The sequence below is a fragment of the Hemitrygon akajei genome, chromosome 7, assembly GCF_048418815.1.
Source record: "Hemitrygon akajei chromosome 7, sHemAka1.3, whole genome shotgun sequence".
Classification (NCBI taxonomy): domain Eukaryota; kingdom Metazoa; phylum Chordata; class Chondrichthyes; order Myliobatiformes; family Dasyatidae; genus Hemitrygon; species Hemitrygon akajei.
In genome coordinates, this window is record NC_133130.1 from 143,290,374 (window position 1) to 143,314,278 (window position 23,905).

Below are 23,905 nucleotides of genomic sequence, written 5' to 3' on the forward strand. Positions count from 1 at the left end.
CTGCTGACTGTGATAGATATAAATAATTGAGAAGAAAATATAGATGGGTGGGTTAGTGAATTTGCAGGTAATATGAAGATTGGTGGTGTTGTAGATAGCTAAGAATACAGGCAAAGGATAGAACAGGATATAGATCATTTGTAGATATTGATGGAGAAATGGCAGATGGAGTTTAACCTGGCCAAATGTGAAGAGTTGTACTTTGGAAGATAAAATAATAAGACCCTTAACATTGTTGATATGCAAAGAGATCATGGTTGCAAGTCCATTGTTCCCTGAAAGTGGCTACACAGGTTGGTAAAGAAGGCTTAGGATGGTAAAGAAGGCCTATAGCATATAGTCAATAAAAGGAGTTCAAGAGTCAGGAAGTTAAGTTGAAGCTTTATAAAATTCTAGTTAGCTTGCATCAGGAGTTCAAGTTTAATTGGCATCAACCATATATGTGTATCCAGCTAAATGAAAAACAGAGTACATACAGTCACATACAGAACACAGCACATATAGTTATGATAGCAGATGCAGTCACAAAATTATATTAGTACAGCTCCCTGAGTGGTTTGGCCTGAAGCCATGTTTCTGCAAGAACAAGCAAGCACCAGTTCTTCATCTTGTGCTGGGTCAGCTTCAGACAAAGGCAATTCGGCTTGTCTTCCAGGAAGCAAATATTAGAAAGCAGTACCAGCAGGAGAGCCGGCCTGCAGGGACCAACCCCCAGCCCAGCACGGATTCCAGTGCACCGCCATGCCCCTGTTGTCTCCCACACCACCTCCCCTGGATGGCTGTAAGAGGTGACACCATTGCCTGAGGGCTTGGTTCATGCAACAACTAAAACCACACAGCTCCCCCCAGAGTTGGTCTTGACAATGAACCAATGAACTGGACTTGCAATATTTTGTATTACCAATGTCCAATAGGATCTTACGATCAAAAGAAAGATGTTTAAGACAAACTTTTGTACCACTTGTTAGATCCGGTCGCCCCATTACAGGAAGCTTTGGAGAGGGTACAGAAGAGCTTTACCAGGATGTTGCCTGGATTTCAGGACGTGTGCTATAAAGAGATGGGACAAACTTTGGTTGTTTTTTGTGGGGTAGCAGAAGCTGAGGGGAGATCTGATAAAGGTTTATAAAACTATGAGAGGCAAAGAGCAGACAGCTGGTTTCTTTAACCCAGGGTTGAAATGTCTAATACCAGAGAGTTTGCATTTAAGCTGAGAAGGGGGTAACTTGAAAGGAAACATGCAGGTCAAGTTTTTTTTGACACCGAGTGATGGGTGGCTGGAAATCAGGGCTGGTGGTGGAGGTAAATACTAGGCTTCATATGAATGTGCAGGAAAATGGAAGGATATAGTTGGGAATTAATTACTTTGGCACAACATTGTGGACCAAGGGGGCTGTTCCTGTGCTCTGCTGTTCTGGGTTCTTATCGACATATACTGTAAACAGGTTATCTGCTCAGTACTTGTAGGGGGACCTTGCTGTGTATAATTGACTACTGCTATTTCATGTGTTAGTTGTGATTACACTATAAGAAATTTTATTGGCTGTAAAGTGGTTTGGAACATCATAAGTTTGAAAGGTGCAATAAACATCCAAAAGCAAAATACTGTGGATGCTAAAAATATGAATTAAGTGCCAAAATAATGCATAAATACTAGGGTAATCAAGTTCAAGTTTAATTATCATTCAACCATACATGTAAGCATGAACACAGCCAAACAAAACATCATGTCCTCGTGGCTGCAGTACAAAACACTGTACAGTCATACACACCATAAGGCACATACAGCATATGTAAAATAGCAAGTAAACATAGAGTCACACAAAAAATATATATGTATGTCAAGCATGATCTATGAAGAGAGAAGCAAAGTGATCATTACAGTTGTTAATATTTTATCTGAATTTACCTTACGAATTGTCATTGATCTGAAACTGACCAAATTCTCTCTCCATAGACTCTGCCTGAAATTTTCTGCTTTATGTATACACAAATCTTATTATTGCTTTCCTTCAGTAAAAGCTGAACAGACACATCTGATGGGGATTGAAGGTTATTGACGTCCAATTTACTGATTGGAAATCTGTTGCAGTAATGAAATCTGGTGCAGTAATGATAATGTTTGACAGAAAGCTCTTTCTCAGATAAACCTTAAATAACTTTGAATTCTTTGGCATTAGCGTATCCAAGGACCAAATACTAAAAAGAAGACATAGCAGCTCCTCTTATTTCCTAGAAGTTTGCATAGGTTTGGCATAGCACCTGAAACTTTGACTAACTTGGATAGATGCACCGTGGAGAGTATCCTAACTGGTTGCATTATGACCTGGTATGGAAACACCAGTGCCCAGGAATGGAAAGGTCTACAGAATGTGGTAGATACAGCTCAGTCCATCACAGAAAACACCCTCCCTACCATTGAGCATATTTACAAAGAGTGCTACCACAAGAAATCAGCATTCATCATCAAGAAACCCCACCATTCTCTCTTTGTGCTACTACCATCAGGCAGAAGGTACAGGAGTCTTTGGTCCCACTTCACCAGGTTAAGGAACAGTCATTACCCTACAACCATCAAGCTTTTCAACCAGTGTGGATAACTTCACTCACCACAACTCTGAATTTATTCCACAACCTACAGACTTGCTTTCAAGGACCCTACAATTCATATTAAACCATACTAATGCCCTTCCCTTGGACAACATTGGTGGCGTGGAGAGGGGAGACTTGCAGCTTGGGCAACTGCTGGTCTTCCATTAAAAAAAACCTTACCCAGGCTTGCGCCCTGGAAACTTTCCAAGGTGCAAATCCATGGTCTTATTGAGACTAATGGAGGCCTACATTAGACCATACGACCATAAGACATAGGAGCAGAGTTAGCCCATTTTGCCCATGAAATCTACTCCTCATAATCAGTGACACCCTTACTAATCAAGAAATGATCAACCTCCACTTTAAGTATACCCAGTGACTTGGCCTCCATAGGTATCTATGGCAATGAATTCTACAGTTTCCTCTGGCAAAATGAACTCCTCTTTATCTCTGTTCTAAAGGAACATCTATGTATTCTGAGGTTGTGCCCTGCAAGAGGACTCCCAAGTTCCTTTGCACCTTTGATTTCTGAATTTCCTCCTTGTTTTGAAAATAGTCTGCACCTTTATTCCTTCTACCAAAGTGCATGACCATACATTTCCCTACACTGTGTTCCATTTGCCACTTCTTTGCCCATTTTCCTAATCTGTCTTAAGTCCTTCTGCAGACTCCCTGCTTCCTCAACACTTCCTCCCCCTCCACTTATCTTTGTATCATCCACAAACTTGGGCACAAAGCCGCCAATTCCATCATCAAATCAATGACATATAATATGAAAAGAAATTATCCCAAACGAACTCCTGCAGAACACCAGTAGCAACCAGCAGCCAAACAGATGTTCACAGTATTATTTGTTTTAATTTCCAGAATTTGTCTTTTTCATGTTGCTTGTGTGTCAGTCTTTGTTTATGTATAGTTTTCATAAATTCTATTGTATTTCTTTAGTTTCTTGTAAATGCCTGCAAGAAAATGAATCTCAAGGTAATATATGGTAACATAAATGTACTTTGATATTAAATTTACTTTGACTTTCTGTTCAGGTGTTTGGGAGATCTCAAGCTCTGGTTTTGGGAAGTCCACATTTCCCTTCAGCTTTGTCCTTGTGGGGAAGCACTTGGAAGCCCTTGGGCCCATTAGTTGGAGCTCAGAAGGAAGTTATCAAAGTGGCCGAGTACCTGCAAGCAGAGGCTGTCATGGGTGAACAAGCAACTAAGAAACGTGTTCTCAGCGAACTTCCACAGCTGACTGTGGTGCATATTGGTAAGTAGGCTTTCTGTTCTGCTGGGGCAAGTCACAAAATTGGTTTGTATATATTGTGCTGACAATGAGATGGTGACCTGTATACAGTTTGGTGGGTTTGGCCCCTTTGCTAACTGATACCAAAATTCACTCAGGACTAATGTCTATGCTTGTGCCCTGGATAAAAATATTTCTGTTTATGCTCAATACGGTACCTCAGGAACTGTTTGAATGAAACGGACTTTAATTATGTTGCAAAGATGGCAACAGAGTCATAGAGAAGTACAGCACAGAAACAGGCCCTTCGGCCCATCTAGTCCATGCTGAACCATTTAAACTGCCTAGTCCCATCGACCTGCTTCTGGACCATAATCCTCCATGCCCCTGCCATCCATGTACCTATCCAAACTTCTCTTAGTTGTTGAAATCAAGTTCTAGGTTTAGACTGACACAGTGTTAGAATGGAGTGGAGTGATTGTAATGCTTGTTCCAGGGAGATAAAGACCAAGAAAGGAACAAGTGTTTAGTTACTAATGGAGCATCCAGAGCAAACAAACTAACATTATAATTGGTCTCCTTATATGAGATGTGTGCATATTTGTTGTCAGGGTACACAGAAGGGGTTCTTGAGGATCTTGTTGCTGTGATCACTAGAATTGTAACGGATTGACTGTTTTGTCAACATCTGACAAGTGGGAGGGTTGGAGCTAATAAGGAAAATTTATCAATAACCTGTGAAAGGATGCAGTTAACGAAAAACTGAATTAGTAGACAGTGTTAGGTCAACTAAGGGAGAGTTAATTGCAGTTGAACTGTCTGCGGGAGGTAAACATAGGGAAATGATTGGGATAGAGGAACTTGCTTGACATTTAATTCACCCTTCTGTTCACATTCTGATTTTTATGCCATTGGTCTCTTAGCTTGTTCTAATGAATCCTCATTTAAGCTTAAAGAACAGCATCTTAACTTGCATCTGGAAATGTAATAGTCCATGGGACTCATTCAATTTAACAATATCAGACAATAAGCCTTTCCAGTTTGTGTGAGAATGGGCTAATGCCTCTGATCTAAAGTTACCAGCCTTAAATGTCAGTTGTTTCTCTTTCAATAGACGCTGCTTGACTTGTTGCGTATTTATAGCATTTTCTCTTGCTATTGTGCTGGACTGTTTTAGGCTTCTTGTGTTTAGTTGGAACTGCACTTGCAGAAAGAGCTGTGTATCTGTTACATTCCTGACATACTAACGTATCAATTACTCACATAAGTAAAGCACTTGTCTCTTTGAGGCTGCTCCACCATTTGATTACATCATGGTTGATCTGATTGTAACCTCAAATATTGTAAGTAGTAGGCGAGATGTTCTAAAAAAGTTCTGAGGAGGTGGATTAATAATCATTTAGGAGGCAGGGACTACTCTGAGCAGCCAACATAGCTTTGTGAAAGGCAAATTAGATTGAACTTTTTAAAAAGGTAACAAAGTGTATCGATGAAGATGAACCACAGATTGTTTGTGCAATTTGATGCCAATGACTATTGGTGTCCCAAAAGATTCAGTGCTGTTACCCTTGTTGCTTGTAATCTTTCCGAATGACTTGGATGTGGGTGTGGGAAGCAAGATCAGGAAGTTTTTTAACGACACAAAGTAGTTGTCTGTGTGGAAAGTACGCTTGGGTTGCAGAGTGATATCAGTATGTTGCTGAAACAGGCAGAAAAGAGGCAGATGGAGTTGAATCCATGTGTGAGGTATTGCATTTTCAAAGCACTGATCAGGCCAGGGCATACACCAGGAATGATAGAGCATTAAGGAGCATTAAGGAACAGGAGAGCATGAAGATTCCAACACATTTAAATAAGATGGTTAAGAAAGCATATGGGATACTGGCTTTCATGAGGTTACGCTACAACTTTATTAAACTTTGGTCAGACCTCAGCTGGAGTACTGAGTGCAGTTTTGGTTACTAAGGCAATAGGAAGCATGTGATAGTATTGGAGAGGATTCAGAATAGATTCACCGGGATGCTACCTGGGATGGAGCTGATTGGTTATGAGGAAATACTGGAGAAGCTGGGTTTGTCCTTCCTGGACCAAAGGAAGTTAAGAGACAACATGACTGAGACACATAGATTTTTGAGGGGAAAAGATAGATAAACTGCAGGAAACACCCCATATCATGGGCACATAAAGCTAGAGAACGTAGGTTTAGTGAAAGTGGGAAGGAGGTTAGAAGAGAGTTCAATGGGACCTTCTTGACTCAGAGAGTGGCAAGTATCTGGAACACACTGCTTGAAGAGAGTGACTGAAACTGTATCGCTGAAAATATTTAACAAGCGTTTAGATTAGCACTTTAATCCGGAAGTCATGGAACACTATAGACCAAGTGATTTTACGAACATCTGGATCCTGTCTACCCAAAATAATCTTCCATCATCTTACTCACCAAGAATCTTTCCACCTTTGCCTTATAAATATTCAAAGACCTTGATGGTACTACTGTCTAAGGAAGTGAGCTCCAAACACTCATGACCCACTGAGAGAGAAAAACTGCTCATATTTATTAAAATAGTGGCCTCTAATTCTAAAGAAACATTAAACATAGAAACATAAAAAAACTACAGCACAATACAGGCCCTTTGGCCCAAAATGCTGTCCCAAACATGTACTTACTTTAGAAATTACCTAGGGTTACCCGTAGCCCTCTATTTTTCTAAGCTCCATATGCCTATCCAGGAGTCTCTATCATATCCGCCTCCACCATCTCACACACTCACCACTCTCTGCTTAAAAAACTTATGCCTGACATATCCTCTGTACCTACTTCCAAGCACCTTAAAACTGTGCCCTCTCATGATAGCCATTTCAGCCCTGGGAAAAAGCCTCTGACTATCCACATGATCAATGCCTCTCATCATCTTATACACCTCTATCAGGTCACCTCTCATCTTCTGTCGCTCCAAGGAGAAAAAGCCAAGTTCACTCAACCCATTCTCATAAGGCATACTCCCCAATCCAGGCAACATCCTTGTAAGTCTCTTCTGCACCCTTTCTATAGTTTCCACATCTTTCCTGAAGTGAGGTGACCAGAACTGAGCACAGCACTCCAAGTGGGGTCTGACCAGAGTCCAATATAGCTGCAACATTACCTCTCCGCTCTTGAACTCAGTCTCACGGTTGATGAAGGCCAATGCTCTGCATGCCTTCTTAACCACAGAGTCAACCTGCGCAGCTGCTTTGAGCGTCCTATGGACTCAGACCCCAAGATCCCTCTGATCCTCCACACTGCCAAGAGTCTTACCATTAATACTATATTCTGCCATCATATTTGACCTACCAAAATGAACTACCTCACATTTATCTGGGTTGAACTCCATCTGCCATTCTCAGTCCAGTTTTGCATCCTATCGATGTCCCGCTGTAACCTCTGACAGCCCTTCATACTATCCACAACACCCCTCAACCTTTGTGTCATCAGCAAATTTACTAACCCATCCCTCCACTTCCTCATCCTTTATAAAATTAAGGGAAACATTATTCCATATCACCTTGTCAAAACCCCTTATGACCCTATAAGGCAAACAGATTAATCGAGGATGTCTTCTCCATCACTCTCCACATTGTACTGGAACACCTGATGCATAAGGATGCCTACACCAGAATGCTTTTTATCAACTACAGTAGTGCCTATGCTATCTTAGGAGTATGGTGTTTTTCAACACCATACACTCCAACAAGATGACCATTAAACTACACAATATGGCACTGGATAAATGAATTCACTCTGGATTCTGGACTTTCTTGCCAATCGTATCCAGTCAGACCAGGCAAGGGCACATCAACCTCCCTGACCCTGAACACTGATGCATTGCAAGGATGTGTACTGAGCCCACTCCTTTACACTCAGTTCATCCCTGACTGTGCCCCTGCTTACTCCATCATCAAATTTGCAGATGACACCACAGTGATTGGATTAATTACAAGTAACAAATAAACAACATTCAGAGAGGAGGTGCAAAAACTGTCTGAATGGTGCAATAATATAATCCTTCACTCAACATAAAAAAACAAAGAAATTATGATCAATTTCAAGAAATAAAAAAGGCACGAACAAGCTCCACTACTCATAAACAATGAAATGGTGGAAAGCTTTAAGTTCTTGGGAATGAACATCACCGAGCTGCTCACTTTGACAACCACACCTCCTTGATAGTAGGAAAGGCTCAGTAGTGCCTATGCTATCTTAGGAGTTTAAAGAGGTTAAATCTGCTGGTAAACCCTTTATCAATGTGTAATTGAGAGCATACTGACCTATGGCAGGACCGTATTGTACACTAGCTGCAACAGGATTGACCAAAAAGCACTTCAGGACTGCACAGAACATCATTTGGACACAACTACCAGCTATGGAAACCATCTACAGAACCACTCACGATGTCTACAGCAGGCTCACAAAATCGTGATGGGCTCATCCCACCCCAATAATCACCTGTTGCATCTCCTACCATCCGGAGGAGATACAGCAACATCACTGCGCGGACTGAAAAACAGCTTTCTCTCCAGGGCAGTTGTACAACTGAACAATACCCCATTTTAGAGTTGTCTGTGTTTAATTCAGTTGTAACTTACATGTCACTCTAAATAACTCAGGAATTATTTTAAATTTAGTCATTATGTTTTCAGTAATTGAATTGCCAGTACGTTGTTTTGCACTGAATGGAGTAGCACTGTAATCTTGTTGTCCTCAGCAATGACAATAAAGCTCTAACTAACTACAAAGTTAATTTACTTTCTTTATCTACATACTTGCCTTTTGTGAACCAGGCACTAGGCCAGTCAGTTCCACCAGCATCTTAGAGCTTTGCATTCCCTTTCCATTTAAATAATGTTTTATTTTAAATTTCCTGTCAAATTGGGCAATTTCATAATTTCCATTATTCTCTCTCACACCATTTTGTAGGCATGGAGATGTCAGAAGGTAAATCATTTGGCACAAAAGGTCCTTAGTCTAGTGTCTACTTGTAGTGTGGTGCATGTGGTTGTCCCAGCAATGGTGCCAATTAATATTAAAACTTCTGTACAGAGTTCAGTGATAGAGAATCAGCAATAATGAATCATATCAAAAAAGAGACCATTTAATCCAAAAACAGTCCTTTTCAAAAAGTGAAACAAATTTGGAAATAAGGAATCTTAAAAATGTTTCCTACTGATTTTCATCATTGTTTTTATTGCCTAATAGAATCTGTTATTGATAATTGAAAATGATTTTGATGTGAGGGAACTCTGTTATAGTTGGGGTAACTCTCAGGATGTGAAATAGATAGATTTTTTCTTCATCTGATGCTTTTCACCTCTACGAGAGCTTAATGGAACACATTTCACTTGTATCTCCAACAATACTCAAACCCATCCAAGGGAGATAGTCTACTGGTCTGGCATACCATCTACCTGGTCTTTAGTCATTCACCATCTTCTGAAAGGCAAACAGAGATGGACAGTAAACACTGGATTGCCATAATACACATGTCTGAATATGTTTAAAAACATTCATTTTTACTTATAAAGCATCCCTATTACAAATCTCAACTATCAGAAAGTGAAAAACAATTAAATGAATAATTTTGTTTTGGTTCACTGAGTATTTGACAACGTTAATATATTCTATTACCTTCTTTACATCTTCTTTGATAGATAAGATCAGGTAGCTACCATCACCATTATACTGTCCCTTTATCTAGTCCACTCTGTGTACTCTCTCCAGATGTTCTTATGTCTAGAGATATTAGGCATGGGTCTACCCAACCAAGCTTTGTTAGCCTCAGACTATGCTGCTTGAAATTAACAAACCAAGAATGCACAAATTACTAGAGCAAGAACTGGCCAACTTTCTGAGATTTGTTGAGATATGTTTATTCTCTGCATTGGGATTAGGTCTACCTGTATTTCTGAAGTGGTTCAGATTTATTGGTAAACAAGGCCAGCCGATCTGCTCTCAGCAATACCTACTAGCAATCCCATCTACTAGATTATTAAGGAGATTGAGTCAGAAAATTGTTCATCCAGTCCTATCAGAGGTATATTGACACAAATATAATTCTAGTTATGTCTTCTTACCCAATCAAGGTACTCACAAGTTGGTAATTAACTAACCAAATCTGATATTGAGCCTCATAACTGTACTGGCCAGGGATAGATCGCTTTTCCATGGGCATACATATTTGATCTTAAAGGCAGGGTACAAATTATTTAAAAAGAATAAACCTCTTTACCCACAATCGCTCAAGCTGATCACAGACAGCTTCATTCAAGTTTTTGTATAAGTGACTAAAATAATTTACCCAATCCTGTACTGCAGCATTCAGGGTTACATTCTTCTACTGGCACTAAAATTCATTTCTAAGCCATTTCCAGTTGGGACATCTAATTCATCATCATACTACCATAAACCTTACCTTCCTTAAAGCAATTAAGATTTTCACATGTAATGATTACATCTTCCAAGCTAATGCCCAGATCCCTAATAATGGCCTATAATAATCACCTTAACTTCATTATTGTTGGCCAAAGGAACTGGATCTTAAACTTGAGTACACCTAGGCACAAATCCCCATCCCTCACCCTTAAACAACATCCTGACCATAGCAAAGGCGCATATGTCCCTGTGCTAACAAGTAAATGTGCGTGAATTCGGTCAGTTTCTTGCCTTATTGTTACCCAAAACAACATGATCCTTAACTGGAGATGTGTGCCATGATCTCTTAATCAGCTCAAGAAATAATTTCAAGTCATATAATTTCCTGAACATCAAGATTTAATATTGTGTCCTTCAATCTACTTAGCACAGACCCAGATCCTTGTGTGAGTGACTTAATAAAAGTATGTTGCAATAACACAGCTCAAAGTGACAGACTGGTGTAGGCTATAAAGCAATGAATAGAAATTGGAGATTCTAAATTACCGGGCAATCCCATCTCCCTGATGAAAATAAAATACTCCATTATTGTACAGTGCAGAGAGATCTTTATTGTGTATCTATCTTGTGCTGTACCTATGTTGATAGAAGGTAGAACAAGCCTTACTCTGTATCTAACCTGTGCTGTACCAGGCCTTAGGAGTGCTTGATGGGACAGATGCTTTTTATCAATATAAAGGATATTTCAACAGTGAAAGGGCAGTCTGCCAATGATGAACATTTCTGACTTTGCAGCAACTTATGGTAGCTGGGAAGAAGGTGTTTTGCTCTTTACTCCTCATCCATACCCAGCTGCCGGAGAACTTGTGGAGGAGCGTTCCTACTTACTGACCATTCCTGAGATCCTTGAGTTGAACCTGAAGGCCAAGGTTGTAGTCCTGTCTAGCTGTGGAGATGGAGGTACTTCCCAGGATCCTGTGCCACCTCTGATACTGCCCACTGCCTTCCTTAGAGCAGGTAAGTGTATGTTACTTGGCTGACATTTCAAAATTAAAGCCAACTTACAAGTTGACATTCGCAATTGCAGCAATAGGGTGGGAAATCTAATCTAGACCTGAGTGTGGAGTGCTGATTGGATGTCTTTGATGTGAAAAATAATACACACTCTGTGGGACAAAATGCACAAGGTAACTATATGTCAAAAATTTGTGACATATTATTCCTGGATCTCATGCAAAACCGCACAGTAGGATTGGAGACCAAATGGATGCATCCTTAATCTGAACAAGGTTACTGGACTAATAAATATTATACCAAGGTACAGGACAAATGTAGGATAAACCCAGAGCCTGGAGGCTGAAGGCTTGTCCTGGAGTTCGAGGACAGTCCATGTAGGTAGGTGGTGGGAAGGAAGAAAGGGACTTGTTTTGTTGCTTATTGCATTCTTTTGTGCTGTGCTGTGTATTGTTCTTCCAAGCATTGTTTGCATGCTTTGCTGGCACCGGAATATGTGGCAATACTTGTGGGCTGTTCCCAACACAATCCTAGGTTGTGTTGGTTGTTAACGCAAATGGCCAATTTCACTATATGTTTTGACGTACATGTGATAAATAAATCTGAATCTGAATTCCATTTCATTTTAGTCCCACAAACTTGAAGTTTTGTTATTTATATAGATTAGCACAATATCAGTGATTTATTAATGATTACATTAAAAGGATTCCAGACAAAGGTGCTCATTTATCAGGTTGTCAAAGAAAATTAAGATTAAAATGCTTTAAATTATGAAGAATATGTCAATGGAGAAAATTGGTTTAGTAAAAGTAGTGAATATAAATGTGATAAAGCAAACATACAGTCCTATCTGGAGAAATATAAAACTATGGAGATGTCAAAGCATCTTCTTCTGGTGCTGGGAGGACTGAAAATTCAGTGTGATCATTTAACTATTTTGCATCTGAGATCCACTCTAACCTGCAATTTTGCACAAATTGTCCATCGCACAACATCAAGCCTGTTCCACACAGGCTCAGATTGTATAGCTGACTCCCACTTTGCAGGTTTCTGACCTCTCTCTGGACCCCTGCTGGTATGCTGGATGTGCACACCATCCAATTTCTGAACTGTACAACTCTACAACTCTAATGGTTAAAAGTTGTAGAGCCACCTCATCATCTGTGTTTGAAGTTATCCACCAACCCCACGGCTGTTACCAGCATTTTCAACTACCCATCCAACATCAAGATTTACTTGAGTCAAGATTTTTGGGAACTTGATCCCAAACCCTTGAAGCTCCCACAAATACCTGAAGACTTTTGATCCTGCACAGTCTAAAGCTTGAATCAGACATCTAGCATGTTGGCATACCAAATCAGATTCTTCCCCTCAACCAATCCATCACTGCTTTCTTTCAGTACAATAACAGTCCCTACCACTGTTCCTATCTTGATACTAATATTTTGAACCTATCACCTCTTCATTGCAGTGGCTTCCCAATCATATCTTCATTAGGGTCTCAAATTCCACCATTCAAACACCACTAATCATTTGACTGCTACGGCACCATTCTTACTGACAGTGACACTCACATTGTGATCATCTTTGTTATTACTGGGGCATGCTCTTTCACATATTCATGTGCCTTACTCATGAAATTTCTAAAGGTGAAGTGTACTTTGTACAGAACCACACTCCAAGTCATGTTTCCGGTGGAGGAATCCAAGTACAGTTGATACTCCCAAAGTAGAAATTCTCCCTCCAATTGACACTCCCAGAGAGAATCACACATTGAGAAAAATACTCATCATGTTGAAAAGTATAATGAAATTTGCATTAGTTTACATTAGTTAAATGTTTATTTTTTTACTATATTTTCAAAAAGCAGTGCAATTCAATATTGTTATACTGTCCATTACTTAGCAATAATGACAGGTGCCAGTGTAACACGCTGTTAAGCTCACCCAACTTCCCTTATAACACACAATCTAGTACGTGGAGTCCCCTTTGTGGCACACTGTCCATTTATAATGCTTCTGGATATCCATTTGTACTGATGCCAGATAAGGTACAGTGTGAGGTGTAGCTTTCAGTGATGCATTGTGGTGACCACCCGAAGTTATGTTGGATTCCCCATTCACGTCGTCAATTATTCTCACGAGCAAACACATTAGCCACAGCAGCACCCAGCACACCAAGTACAGCAAGGACTTCTGGAAAAGTGAGGTTCTTGTGGGGTGTCTTGACATAGAGCTGCAGGCTGCTCAGTGATAATCTGTGAGCCAAGCTGCCCTTTGGATTTATGTTGTAAATCCATTTCAGGTCTCAATGCTGTTTTTACTGACTCTGTTTCTGCTTTAAGAGCCAAAAAGATGCCCAAGTCTAGTTCAAGCATGATGACACCACCACGAGGGCATGGGGTATTCTGACGGCACTGAGGGCATGGGATCCATTTCTGCCCATTTAACATGGTGTCTAGTCTCTGCAGGCAGGCCTGGCAGAAGGTATGCCCACAATAAAGCTTCCGAGGCAACCTATCAGTTAGGTTATAGATAGAGTAGCAGATAATGCATTCGGTATTCTTATGGTGAGTTGGAATACAGCCTGATAAATCCCCGTCTGTGGTGTGATGTGTATCCTTATGCTGGGTAGCTTCAGCTAGATCCTTCCTGCAGAACATCTGAGGAGAGATTAGAAAGACACAAATCATTACCTTTGAAACAAAATAGGTCTCAAGTTACGTAGCCACTTTTCTGATCCAATTAAGTAGTTTAGAATAGGGAAATACAGAAGATAATTCTGCCCATGGCAAACTCTCAGAGGGATAATAATGAGGTAATTTGTTTTTGGTGATATGCACTGAGGAATAAATATTGGCAAGGATTACAGTGACAACATCTCTTCCCTTGTTCAGAGAGCTACCTTGGGAATTTTTGTATTTCTCTCAGAAGGCAAAGGTTTTACTAATTGAAGGTACCTACAACCTTACTGCGCTGCTGAGCATATGGTAGGTCTCCAAACACAACATACATACATGGATAACATACAACCTGTGCTTTTCAGATGAACTATTTAGATCAGGGAGTAAAATGGAACTGGTGGAAATAAAATTTAATACCATAATTGCTATACCATATTTCTGCTCAATAATTAGAGTGCTCTACAGCACATTTTCCTAGTACAAATTTGTCTTGATTTTCTCAAGCAAATAGCTCAGACCCATTGTACTGGGCAGTGACAAGTCATGGGAGGCCCGAGAGACTTTTTTTTGGAGATGTGCAAGGGTTTCCAACCTAGGGTCCACATAAGTAATGGTATTGGTCCATGGCATAAAAAAAGTTTGGGGAACCCCTGTGTGCAAATAAAATTTATTTAAAATAGAATTAGATTCATGGGGAGTCAGGTTCATCAAAGTCATATAAGTTTTTAAAACACAAAGCTGCATTGAAAAGCTTTGTTGAGGCTCAGCGATAGACAGGAGGGCTATTGATTTGTTCCAAGTGAACTAGGGTTACTGCATTACACAGTCTTTTTTATTTAATATTTTTATGCAACATCAAGACGTGCTTCCTGAACAAATTGAGCTGAATCCTATTTATATATCAATTTGTTCTGAAACAATGTAGCTCAGTTATTCATAAATGGCTTGTCTTAACATTATTAGTGACACAATGTGGAGTTGACCCTTCGAGGCATCCCGTTTCAGCAATCCCCAACAAATCGGATTAATTCTAACCTAATCATGGGATAATTTACCTGGTATGTCTTTGGACTGTGGGAGGAAATCGGAGGACCTGGAGAAATCCCACGCATTCCATAGGGAGGACACACAGGGACTCCTTACATAACAGTGCAATATTTGACAGTCTCAGAGATAACACATTGGCCATAGTCTCACCAATACCCCATATATCTGAACAAAGCCTCCCTAGTTTTGTATCCAGTTCCTTTAACAATAAACAACAGCATTATATTTATTTTCCTAAATCTTAGCTGCACCTGCATACTAGTCTTTAGTGAATCAGGCTCTTGAACTCTCAGATCCTTCTGCATTTCAGAACTTTGCAATTTCTAACCATATTGACAGTATACTTCTATTTTTCCATCCAAGTGGATATTTTCACATATTCACACATTATACTCTGTTTGCCAGATCTTTGCCCAATCGCTTAACCTATCAATATCCCTTTCTGGCCTCATGTCCTCTTCACAATTTGCTGTCCATCACTGAAAGATTTAGCATCCATATCATCAATGCCTTCACCCAATTCATTTATCCCAACACCAAACTCTACACCACTCAATATATATAGCAACCATTTCCTGTTAGCCAGACTATCTCCTCTTCACGCCAATGTACACTCTGCTTTTATTTTCTACAATAATCTTTGATACAGCAGTTAATCAAATGCTGACTGGAATTCTAAGTATCATACATCCATCCCTCCAATAAATTAGTGAACATGATTTTTTTTTCACAAAATCACTCTGACTTTGCTTATCTTGCATTTCCAAGTGTTTTTTTAATAGTATCTAAAACAACTTGTTAAGCTAACTGCTTGTAGCTTCCTGCTTTCCTTTGTGAGTAAAGGATTGCATTTTTTATTTTCTAACCTAATTGATCTTAACTATTTGACGAAGAGTCATTGACCTGAAATACTAACTCTGTTTCTCTTCCTTCCAGTGCTGCTTGACCTGCTAAATATTTACACTATTTTCTGTTTTTAGTATCTACAGATTTCCAGTATCTACAGTTTTTTTTAAAAATTTCATCAGCAAACCCTTAGGTCTCTTCTTTTCACACCAGGAGACGCGTAAAGCCCCCAGCTCCAACGATTTGTTTGATATCACTTGTTTAATGATAATAATTTTCCTGAGTTTCTTCCTCCCTTCCAATTCCCAGTTCACAGCTTTACAGCATGGAAACAGGCTCTTCAGCCCAACTGGTCCATTCCGGACTAAGATGCCTCATCCAAGCTCATCCCATTTGTCCATGTTTTGGTCCATAACCTTATAAAACCTTTCCAATGTATGTACCTGTTCGAGTGTCCCTTGAAGGTTGTTATTGAACTTGCCTCAATCACTTCCTCTAGCAGTTCATTCCACATAGCTACCACCCTTTGTGTAAAAAAAAAAGTTCCTGAAGTTCCTATTAAATCTTTTCCCTCTGACCTTAAACCTATGCTCACTAGGTATTGATTCCCCAGCTCTGGGTATAAAACACTGGGTACATTCATCCTACCTATGCTCCTTGTGATCTTTTAGAGGTGCATAAAATCATCTCTCAGCTCTCTTTCCAAATTGTTACTTGTATCCTCTGTAGTGAAGACTGATGGAAAATAATGTTTAATTGGACAATAAGACGTAGGACTAAAATTAAGCCATTTGGCTCATTAAATCTGCTTTGCCATTCCATCATGGCCAGTTTATTCTTTCTCTCAATCCCATTATCCTGCCTTCTTTCCATATCCTTTAACATTCTTACCAATCAAGAATCTATCAACCTCCACTTTGAAAATACCCAATGAATTTGCCCTGTGGCAATGAATTTCATAGATTCACCACTCTCTTGCTAAAGAAATTCTTCCTAATCTCTGTTCTAAAATGAAGTTCTTCTATTCTGAGGCAGTGCCCTCTGGTCCTAGACTCCCTTACCATAGGAAACTATGTTTTGTTAGAGCTGTTGGGAAGGGTTTAAACTAATTTGGTGGAGTGAAGGGTCTCAGGATAGGACAGATGGTAAAAAAGCAAAGATAGCATGTAGTCAGACTGTTAGGAAGGGCAGGCAGTTGATGGAACATAATTGCAGCCAGCAGGGTGAGTATCAGTGCATTAGGGATGTAGAATCAAAAAGTGTAGCAAATACAGTACTCAGTGTTATACCTCAGTGCAGGGAGTATAACAAATAAGGTGGATGACTTTGTTGCACTATTACAGATTGTCAGGTATGATGTTGTGGCCATCACTGAATCGTGGCTGAAGGATGGATGTAGTTGAGAGCTTAATGTCCAAGGTCACACTTTGTATCGGAGGGATAGGAAGGTAGGCAGAGGGGTGGCATGGCTCTGCTGGTAAAGAATGGCATCAGATCAGTAGAAAGATATGGCATAGAATCAGAAGATGTTGAATCCTTGTGGATTAAGTTAAAAAACTGGAAGGGTAAAAGGACCCTGCTGGTAGTTATATAGAGGCCTCCCAACAGTAGCTGGGATGTGGACCACAGATTACAACAGGAGAAAAAAGGCATGTCAATAAAGCTCCTGTAGTCCTGGGAGATTTCAACATGCAGGTCGATTGGGAAAAGCAAGTTGGAAATGCATCTCAAGAGAGTGAGTTTGTTGAATGCCTACGAGATGGCTTTTTAGCATTGAGCCTACTAGGGGTCATCTATACTGGATTGGGTGTTATGTAATGAACAGGGGGTGTGATTTGTGATAAGGTAAAAGAACCCTTAGGAAACAATGAGCATAGCATGATTGAGTTCAACTTGAAATGTGATAGGGAGAAAGCAAAGTCTGACATAGGAGTATTTTAGTGGATTAAAGGAAATTACAGTGGTATGAGAGAGGAGTTGGCTAAAGTAAATTGGAAGGAGATGCTGACAGGTATGACAGTAGAGCAGCAAAGGTATGAGTTTCTAGGAAAAATGAAGAAGGTGCAAGATAGATGTATTCCAAAAACAAAGAAATACTGAATGGCAAAATTGTACAACCGTGGCTGACAAGGGAAGTCAAAGCTAATGTAAAAGCAAAAGAGAGAGCATACAACAAAGGAAAATTATTGGGAAGACAGAGGATTGGGAAGCTTTTAAAACCCTACAGAAAGCAACTGGAAGAATCAATAGGAGGGAAAAGATGAAATATAAAAGCAAGCTATCAAACAATATCAAAGTGGAGAGTAAAAGCTTTTTCAAGTATGGAAAAAATAGAGAGCTGAGAGTGGATATAGGACCGTGAGAAAATGGGGCCAGAGAAATTATAACAGGGGCCAAGAAAATGGCAGATAGACAAAATGAGTATTTTGCATCATTGTGGAAGACACTAGCAGTGTGCCAGATGTTGAAGGTTGTGAGGGAAGAGAAGTGTGCAGTTACTATTACAAGGGAGTAGGTTCTCAAAAAGCTGAAAGACCTAAGGGTACATAAATCACCCAGACCAGATGAGCTACACCCTAGGGTTCTGAAAGAGGTAGCAGCAGAGAATGTAGAGGCATTAGTAATGATCTTTCAAAAATCATTGGACTCTGTCGTGGTGCCAGAGCACTGAAAAAGTGCAAATATCCCTCCACTCTTTAAGAAAGGAGGAAGGCGGCAGAAAGGAAATTATACATTATAGAAAGGAAATTAGTCTGATCACAGTGGTTGGGAAAATGTTGGGGTCAATTTTTAAGGATGAGGTTATGGACTACTTGATGACACAGGACAAAGTCAGCATGGTTTCCTTAAGGGAAAATCTTGCCTGACAAAGCTGTTGGAATTATTTGAGGACAAAGCTGTTGGAATTATTTGAGGAGATTACGTGTTGGATAGATAAAGGGGATGTAGTGGATGTTGTATATTTGGACTTTCAGAAGGCCTTTGACAAGGCGCCATACATGAGGCTGCTTACCAAGTTAAGAGCCCATGGTATTACAGCAAAGTTACTAACATAGTTAGAGAATTGGCTGATTGGTAGGAGGCAGCAAGAGGGAATAAAAGGATCCTTTTCTGGTTGGCTGCCAGTGACCAGTGGTGTTTCACAGGGGTAGGTGTTGGGATCACTTCTTCTTATGCTGTATTTCAATGATTTAGATGATGGAATAAATGGCTTTGTTGCCAAGTTTGCGGATGATATGAAGATTAGTGGAGGGGCAGATAGTGTTGAGGAAATAGGAAGGCTGCAGAAGGACTTAGACAGTTTGGAAGAATGGGCAAGAAAGTGGGAAATGAAATACAATGTTGGAAAATGCATGGTCTTGCACTTAGGTAGTAGAAATAAATGTGCGGACTATTTTCGAAACAGGGAGAAAATCCAAAAATCTTAGATGCAAAGGGACTTAGAAGTCCTTGTGCAGAATAACCTAAAGGTTAACTTGCAGGTAGAGTCAGAGGTGAGGAAGGCAAATGCAATGTTAGCATTCATTTCAAGTGGACTAGAATACAAGAGCAGGGATGTGATGTTGAGGCATTATAAGGCACTGGTGAGGCCTCACCTTGAGTATTGTGAATAGTTTTGGGCTCCTCATCTAAGAAAAGATGTGCTGGCATTGGAGAGGGTTCAGAGGAGGTTCACAAGGATGATTCTGGGAATGAAAGGGTTATCATACAAGGAACGTTTAATAGTTCTGGGTCTGCTTTTGCTGGAATTTAAAAGGATGAGGGGTAATCTCACTGAAACCTTTCAAATGTTGAAAGGCCTACACAGTAGATGTGGAAAGGATGTTTCCCATGATAGGGGAAGTCTAGGACAAGAGGGCACAGCCTTAGGATAGAGGGGTGTCTATTTAAAACAGATATGCAGTGAAATTTCTTTAGCCAGAAGGTGGTGAATTTGTGGAATTTATTACCATAGGCAGCTGTGAAGGCTAGTTCATTCAGTGTATTTAAAACAGAGCTTAATAGGTTCTTGAATGGAGATGGCATCAAAGATTACGGGGAGAGGGGAGAAGGCCGGGGAGCGGGGCTGAGGAGGGGAAAAAAGGATCAGACATGCTCAAATGGAGGAACAAACTCAATGGGCAAAATGGCCTAATTCTGCTCCTATGTCTATGGTCTTATGGAAGCATTCTCTCCATGGTCTTTCAATATTTGATGGGTTTCAATGAGATCCCACCCCCACCGATTCTTCTAAATTCCAGTGAATATATGCACAGAGCCATCAAACACTCCTCAGATGTTAACCCTTTCATTCCCAGGATTATTGTCATAAGCCTTCTTTGGACCCTCTCCAATAGCTACACAAACTTTCTTAGATAAGGAGACCAAAACTACTCACAATATTCCAAGTGCAGTCTGACCAATGTCTTATGAAATCTTAGCATTACATCCTTGCTTTTATATTCTAGTTCTCCAGAGATTAATGCTAACATTGCATTCATGTCAGTACTAGACTTTTATCCTCTTACTCCTTTCCTCTCTAATGCTTTGTAATGTGTTTGTTCTGGGTATTCTGACAGATCCTCCTAATACATTAGGTACTACATCTTAACTAGATTGCCAGATGAGGGGTCTTGACTAGAAATATTAACTATCTATTTCTTTCCATAGATGCTGCCTGACCTCCAGCATCTTTGGTGTCACTTCAATTAAATAGTGATTGCTGCTCTCCAAGGGTGGTTTGACAGTGAGGTCTTTAGAAAGTCCAATATTGCTGTACATAATCAAGTCTAGTATAGCCTGGTTTCCAGTTGGATCTAAGAAGCTATCCCAAAAAATTACCATGAACTCCTCTTTTAGGCTTTCACTATCAGATATTATGGTGATATAAATCTTCATGAATACATTGGAATGGCACTTGTTTTCATGTAATGCACAATCTCTCTGTCTCCCCTGTGCATTGTCTCACATATATCCAAAGTGGGCCATGCACAGAAAATTGGGTCTAACCAAAAAAGGAGAAGTGTTCTCTAGCTACTTAAAGGGATTATAAATTACTTGCAGCTTTGCCATGATAGGTTTATGTAAACATTAGTAACTGCAGCACATCTTAAAATTGTGAGTATTGTGGAAGACAAGCCCTAATGTTTGCTTGCTAAAATGAGCACTTTAGTCATGGGTTTATCAGATTGACACAAACAGGAAAGGGAGGAGAAGAGCCAAGATGCCTCTTTAGCAAAAAGGATTATAAAGAAAAAGAGATATGCTCTGACCAAAAGCATCTTTATATTTGGCTCTCGCCCTTTCCAAGATGCAGTGCATCCAGAAACTACTTTCTATGCTAATGGTGGCAGAGATTTGCCACTTTTTACAGGCAGAGCTCCAGCTACATAGTGGGGGTTAGGCTGCTTGGCAGGGTTCTCAAGTATGCAGGACTTCTATCAGGGTGCCCATTCCTGGATTTGTTTGGCTTTTTCAAATGCTCTCTGAGCTGCACAACTACTTCCAGGAGCAAATGCTACAAGTACCAACTTCCCTTTTAAAGGCTGCAGAGACACTACCTCTGATATATTATACTATAGGAGGAGCATCATTAGATCATTTGGCCCATTAACTCTGCCCTGTCATTCAATCATGGCTGCTTTTCTTTACCCCATTCTCTCATATTCTTCCTGTAACCCTTAGCCCACTTACCAATCAAGAACCTATCTATCTGTGCCTCAAATAAATAAGTGACTTGCTCTGTGTCAATGTATTCCACAGATTCACCACCCTTTTGACTTAAGAAATTTCTACTCAGCTCAGTTTTAAAGGGACATCCCTTTATTCTGAAATTCTAGAGTTGTCTACTAATGAAAACATCCTCTTTACATCTACTCTTTTGTAAGTTTTTGATAGGTTTCCATGAGATTCCCTCCCCCCTCATACTTCTGAACACCATTAAGTAGAGCCCAGAGATGTCAAGTGCTTTTTATATTTTAAGCATTGCATTCCTGGGATCATCCCTGTGAACCTCCACTGAACTGTCTCCAGGCAAGCAGCTCCTTTCCTAGATATAGGAACCAAGCTTGCCAATTTTCCAAATGGGATCTGACCAATGCCTTATAAACCCTCAGTAGTACATCCTTGCCTTTATATTCTAGTCTTCTTGAAATGAAAGCTAACATTGCATTTGCCTTCTTTACTATCAAATCAAACTGCAAGCTAACCTTGAAGGAATCCTGAACCAGGGCTTTCAAGTGTTCTTGCATCTTTGATTTCCAAATTCTATCCCCATTCAGAAAATAGTCTACACCTTTATTCTTCCTACCAAAGTGCATAACTCCATACTTCCCTACATTGTATCCCATCCGTCACCTCTTTGCCCACTCTCCTAATCTGTCAAAGTCCTTCAGTACACTCGCTACCTTGTGACTCTACCTGTTCCTTCACCTATCATGATCGTGTCTACAAACCTGATGATAAAGCCATCAATTCTGCCATCTCGATCATTAACATATAAAGTGAAAAGTAGTGGACCGAACACCAACCCTGGAAACCTCCACTAGTCACAGGTAGCCATCCTGAAAATGTCCCTATTATATCCACTCTTTGCTTTCCACTATCAATGCTGGTACTTGTGCTGTAATACCATGGGCTCCTATATTATTTAGCAGCTGTGTGTGAGATATGTTATCAAAGGCCCTGTGAAAATCCAAGAAAATAACATCCACTGACTCTCCTTTCTCTAACCACCTTGTTACCTCCTCAAAGAATTTTAACAAATATTGCAGGCTCGATCGCCCTCTGATGAAGCTGTGCTGACTTCATATTTTTCATGTACTTCCAAGTACCCAAAGGTTTCAGCCTTAATAATGGACACTAAATTCTTACCAACTGCTGAGGTCAGGCTAACTGGCCATTAATTTCTTATCTTTTGCCTCCCTCATTTCTTAAACAGTGGTGTCACTTTTCTGTATAGTCCTCTGGGACTATACATAATTCCAGTGATTCTTGGAAGTCCACAATCCCTTTAGCAACTTATTACAGGACTCTAGGATGTTGTCAATCTGGTTCAAGTGATTCACCCACCTTCAGGTCTTTCAGATCCCTCAGCACCTTCTCCTTAGTGATGGCTCCTATATTTGCCTCTGCCCCCAACTCTCTTGAATTCATTAGTGTCTTCCACTGTGAAGACTGTTGTAAACTACTTACTTAGCTCCTCCACCATTTCCCAGTTCCCTATTACTAGTTTGTCAGTTAAATTTTCAAGCAGTCCAATATCCACTCTTGCCTCTCTCTTACACTTTTTGTATCTGAAAACATTTATGGAATTTCCTTTATATTATTGTCATATTTATCCTTGTATTTCATCTTCTCCTTCATTGTAGTGTTTTTACTTGTCCTCTGTTGGCTTTTAAAAGCTTCCTAATCTTTCGGCTTCTCACTAATCTGTCCCATATTGTATGCTTTCTTTGTTTGTGGTGACCCTGACTTCCTTGTCAGTCATGGTTGCCTCCCCTTCCCCATGTGCTTTTTCTTCATTGGGATGTAATTCTACTGTGCCTCCTGAAACTCCTCCCATTACTGATCCACTGTCTTCCCTACTAGAGTCCCTTTCCAGTCAACTTTGGCCAGTTTCCCTCTCATGCCTCTATAGTTACCTTTACTCAATTGCAATACTGTTACATCAGATTTCAGCTTCTCTTCTCAAACTGCAGGTTGGATTCTACCAGATTATGGTCACTGCCTCCCAAAGATTCCTTCACCTTAAGCTCCCTGATCAAGTCTGCCTCCTTATACAACACCAAATTCAGAATTGCCTCTTCCTTAGTGGGCTCTACCACAAGCTGCTCTAAAAATGTATGTGCCTCTTTAAATGATCGAGAAAGTCATACACTGTGGCACTGGAGGAAACTGGCTGGATCCACTGCATCAAGCTATTTTAGCTCATCCAAAAAAGCCAATTGATTTCCAGGTCCACCCATCAGATACTCAGTCCATATTTATGAATCTTTATCACTACTGTACTCAAGAGTATATTCAGAGTATATCTCTAAAGCTATAATGGTTACATCAGTCACAATGTTTATCACTCAGTTACTTATTTTGTTTTTACTTAG

At 40.1% G+C, this 23,905-nt stretch overlaps 1 protein-coding gene across 1 annotated transcript in view; it reads left to right on the top strand.

The window, feature by feature from the left end:
* The first annotated feature begins 1,269 nt into the window (after positions 1 to 1,269).
* The window catches only part of LOC140730157 (uncharacterized), a 177,343-nt gene continuing 154,707 nt past the window's right edge, over positions 1,270 to 23,905 (top strand). The window contains exons 1-3 of the mRNA XM_073050286.1: positions 1,270 to 1,302; positions 3,633 to 3,852; positions 11,030 to 11,251. Coding sequence (XP_072906387.1) covers positions 1,270 to 1,302; positions 3,633 to 3,852; positions 11,030 to 11,251 — 475 coding nt within the window. The remainder of the gene's footprint in view (positions 1,303 to 3,632; positions 3,853 to 11,029; positions 11,252 to 23,905) is intronic.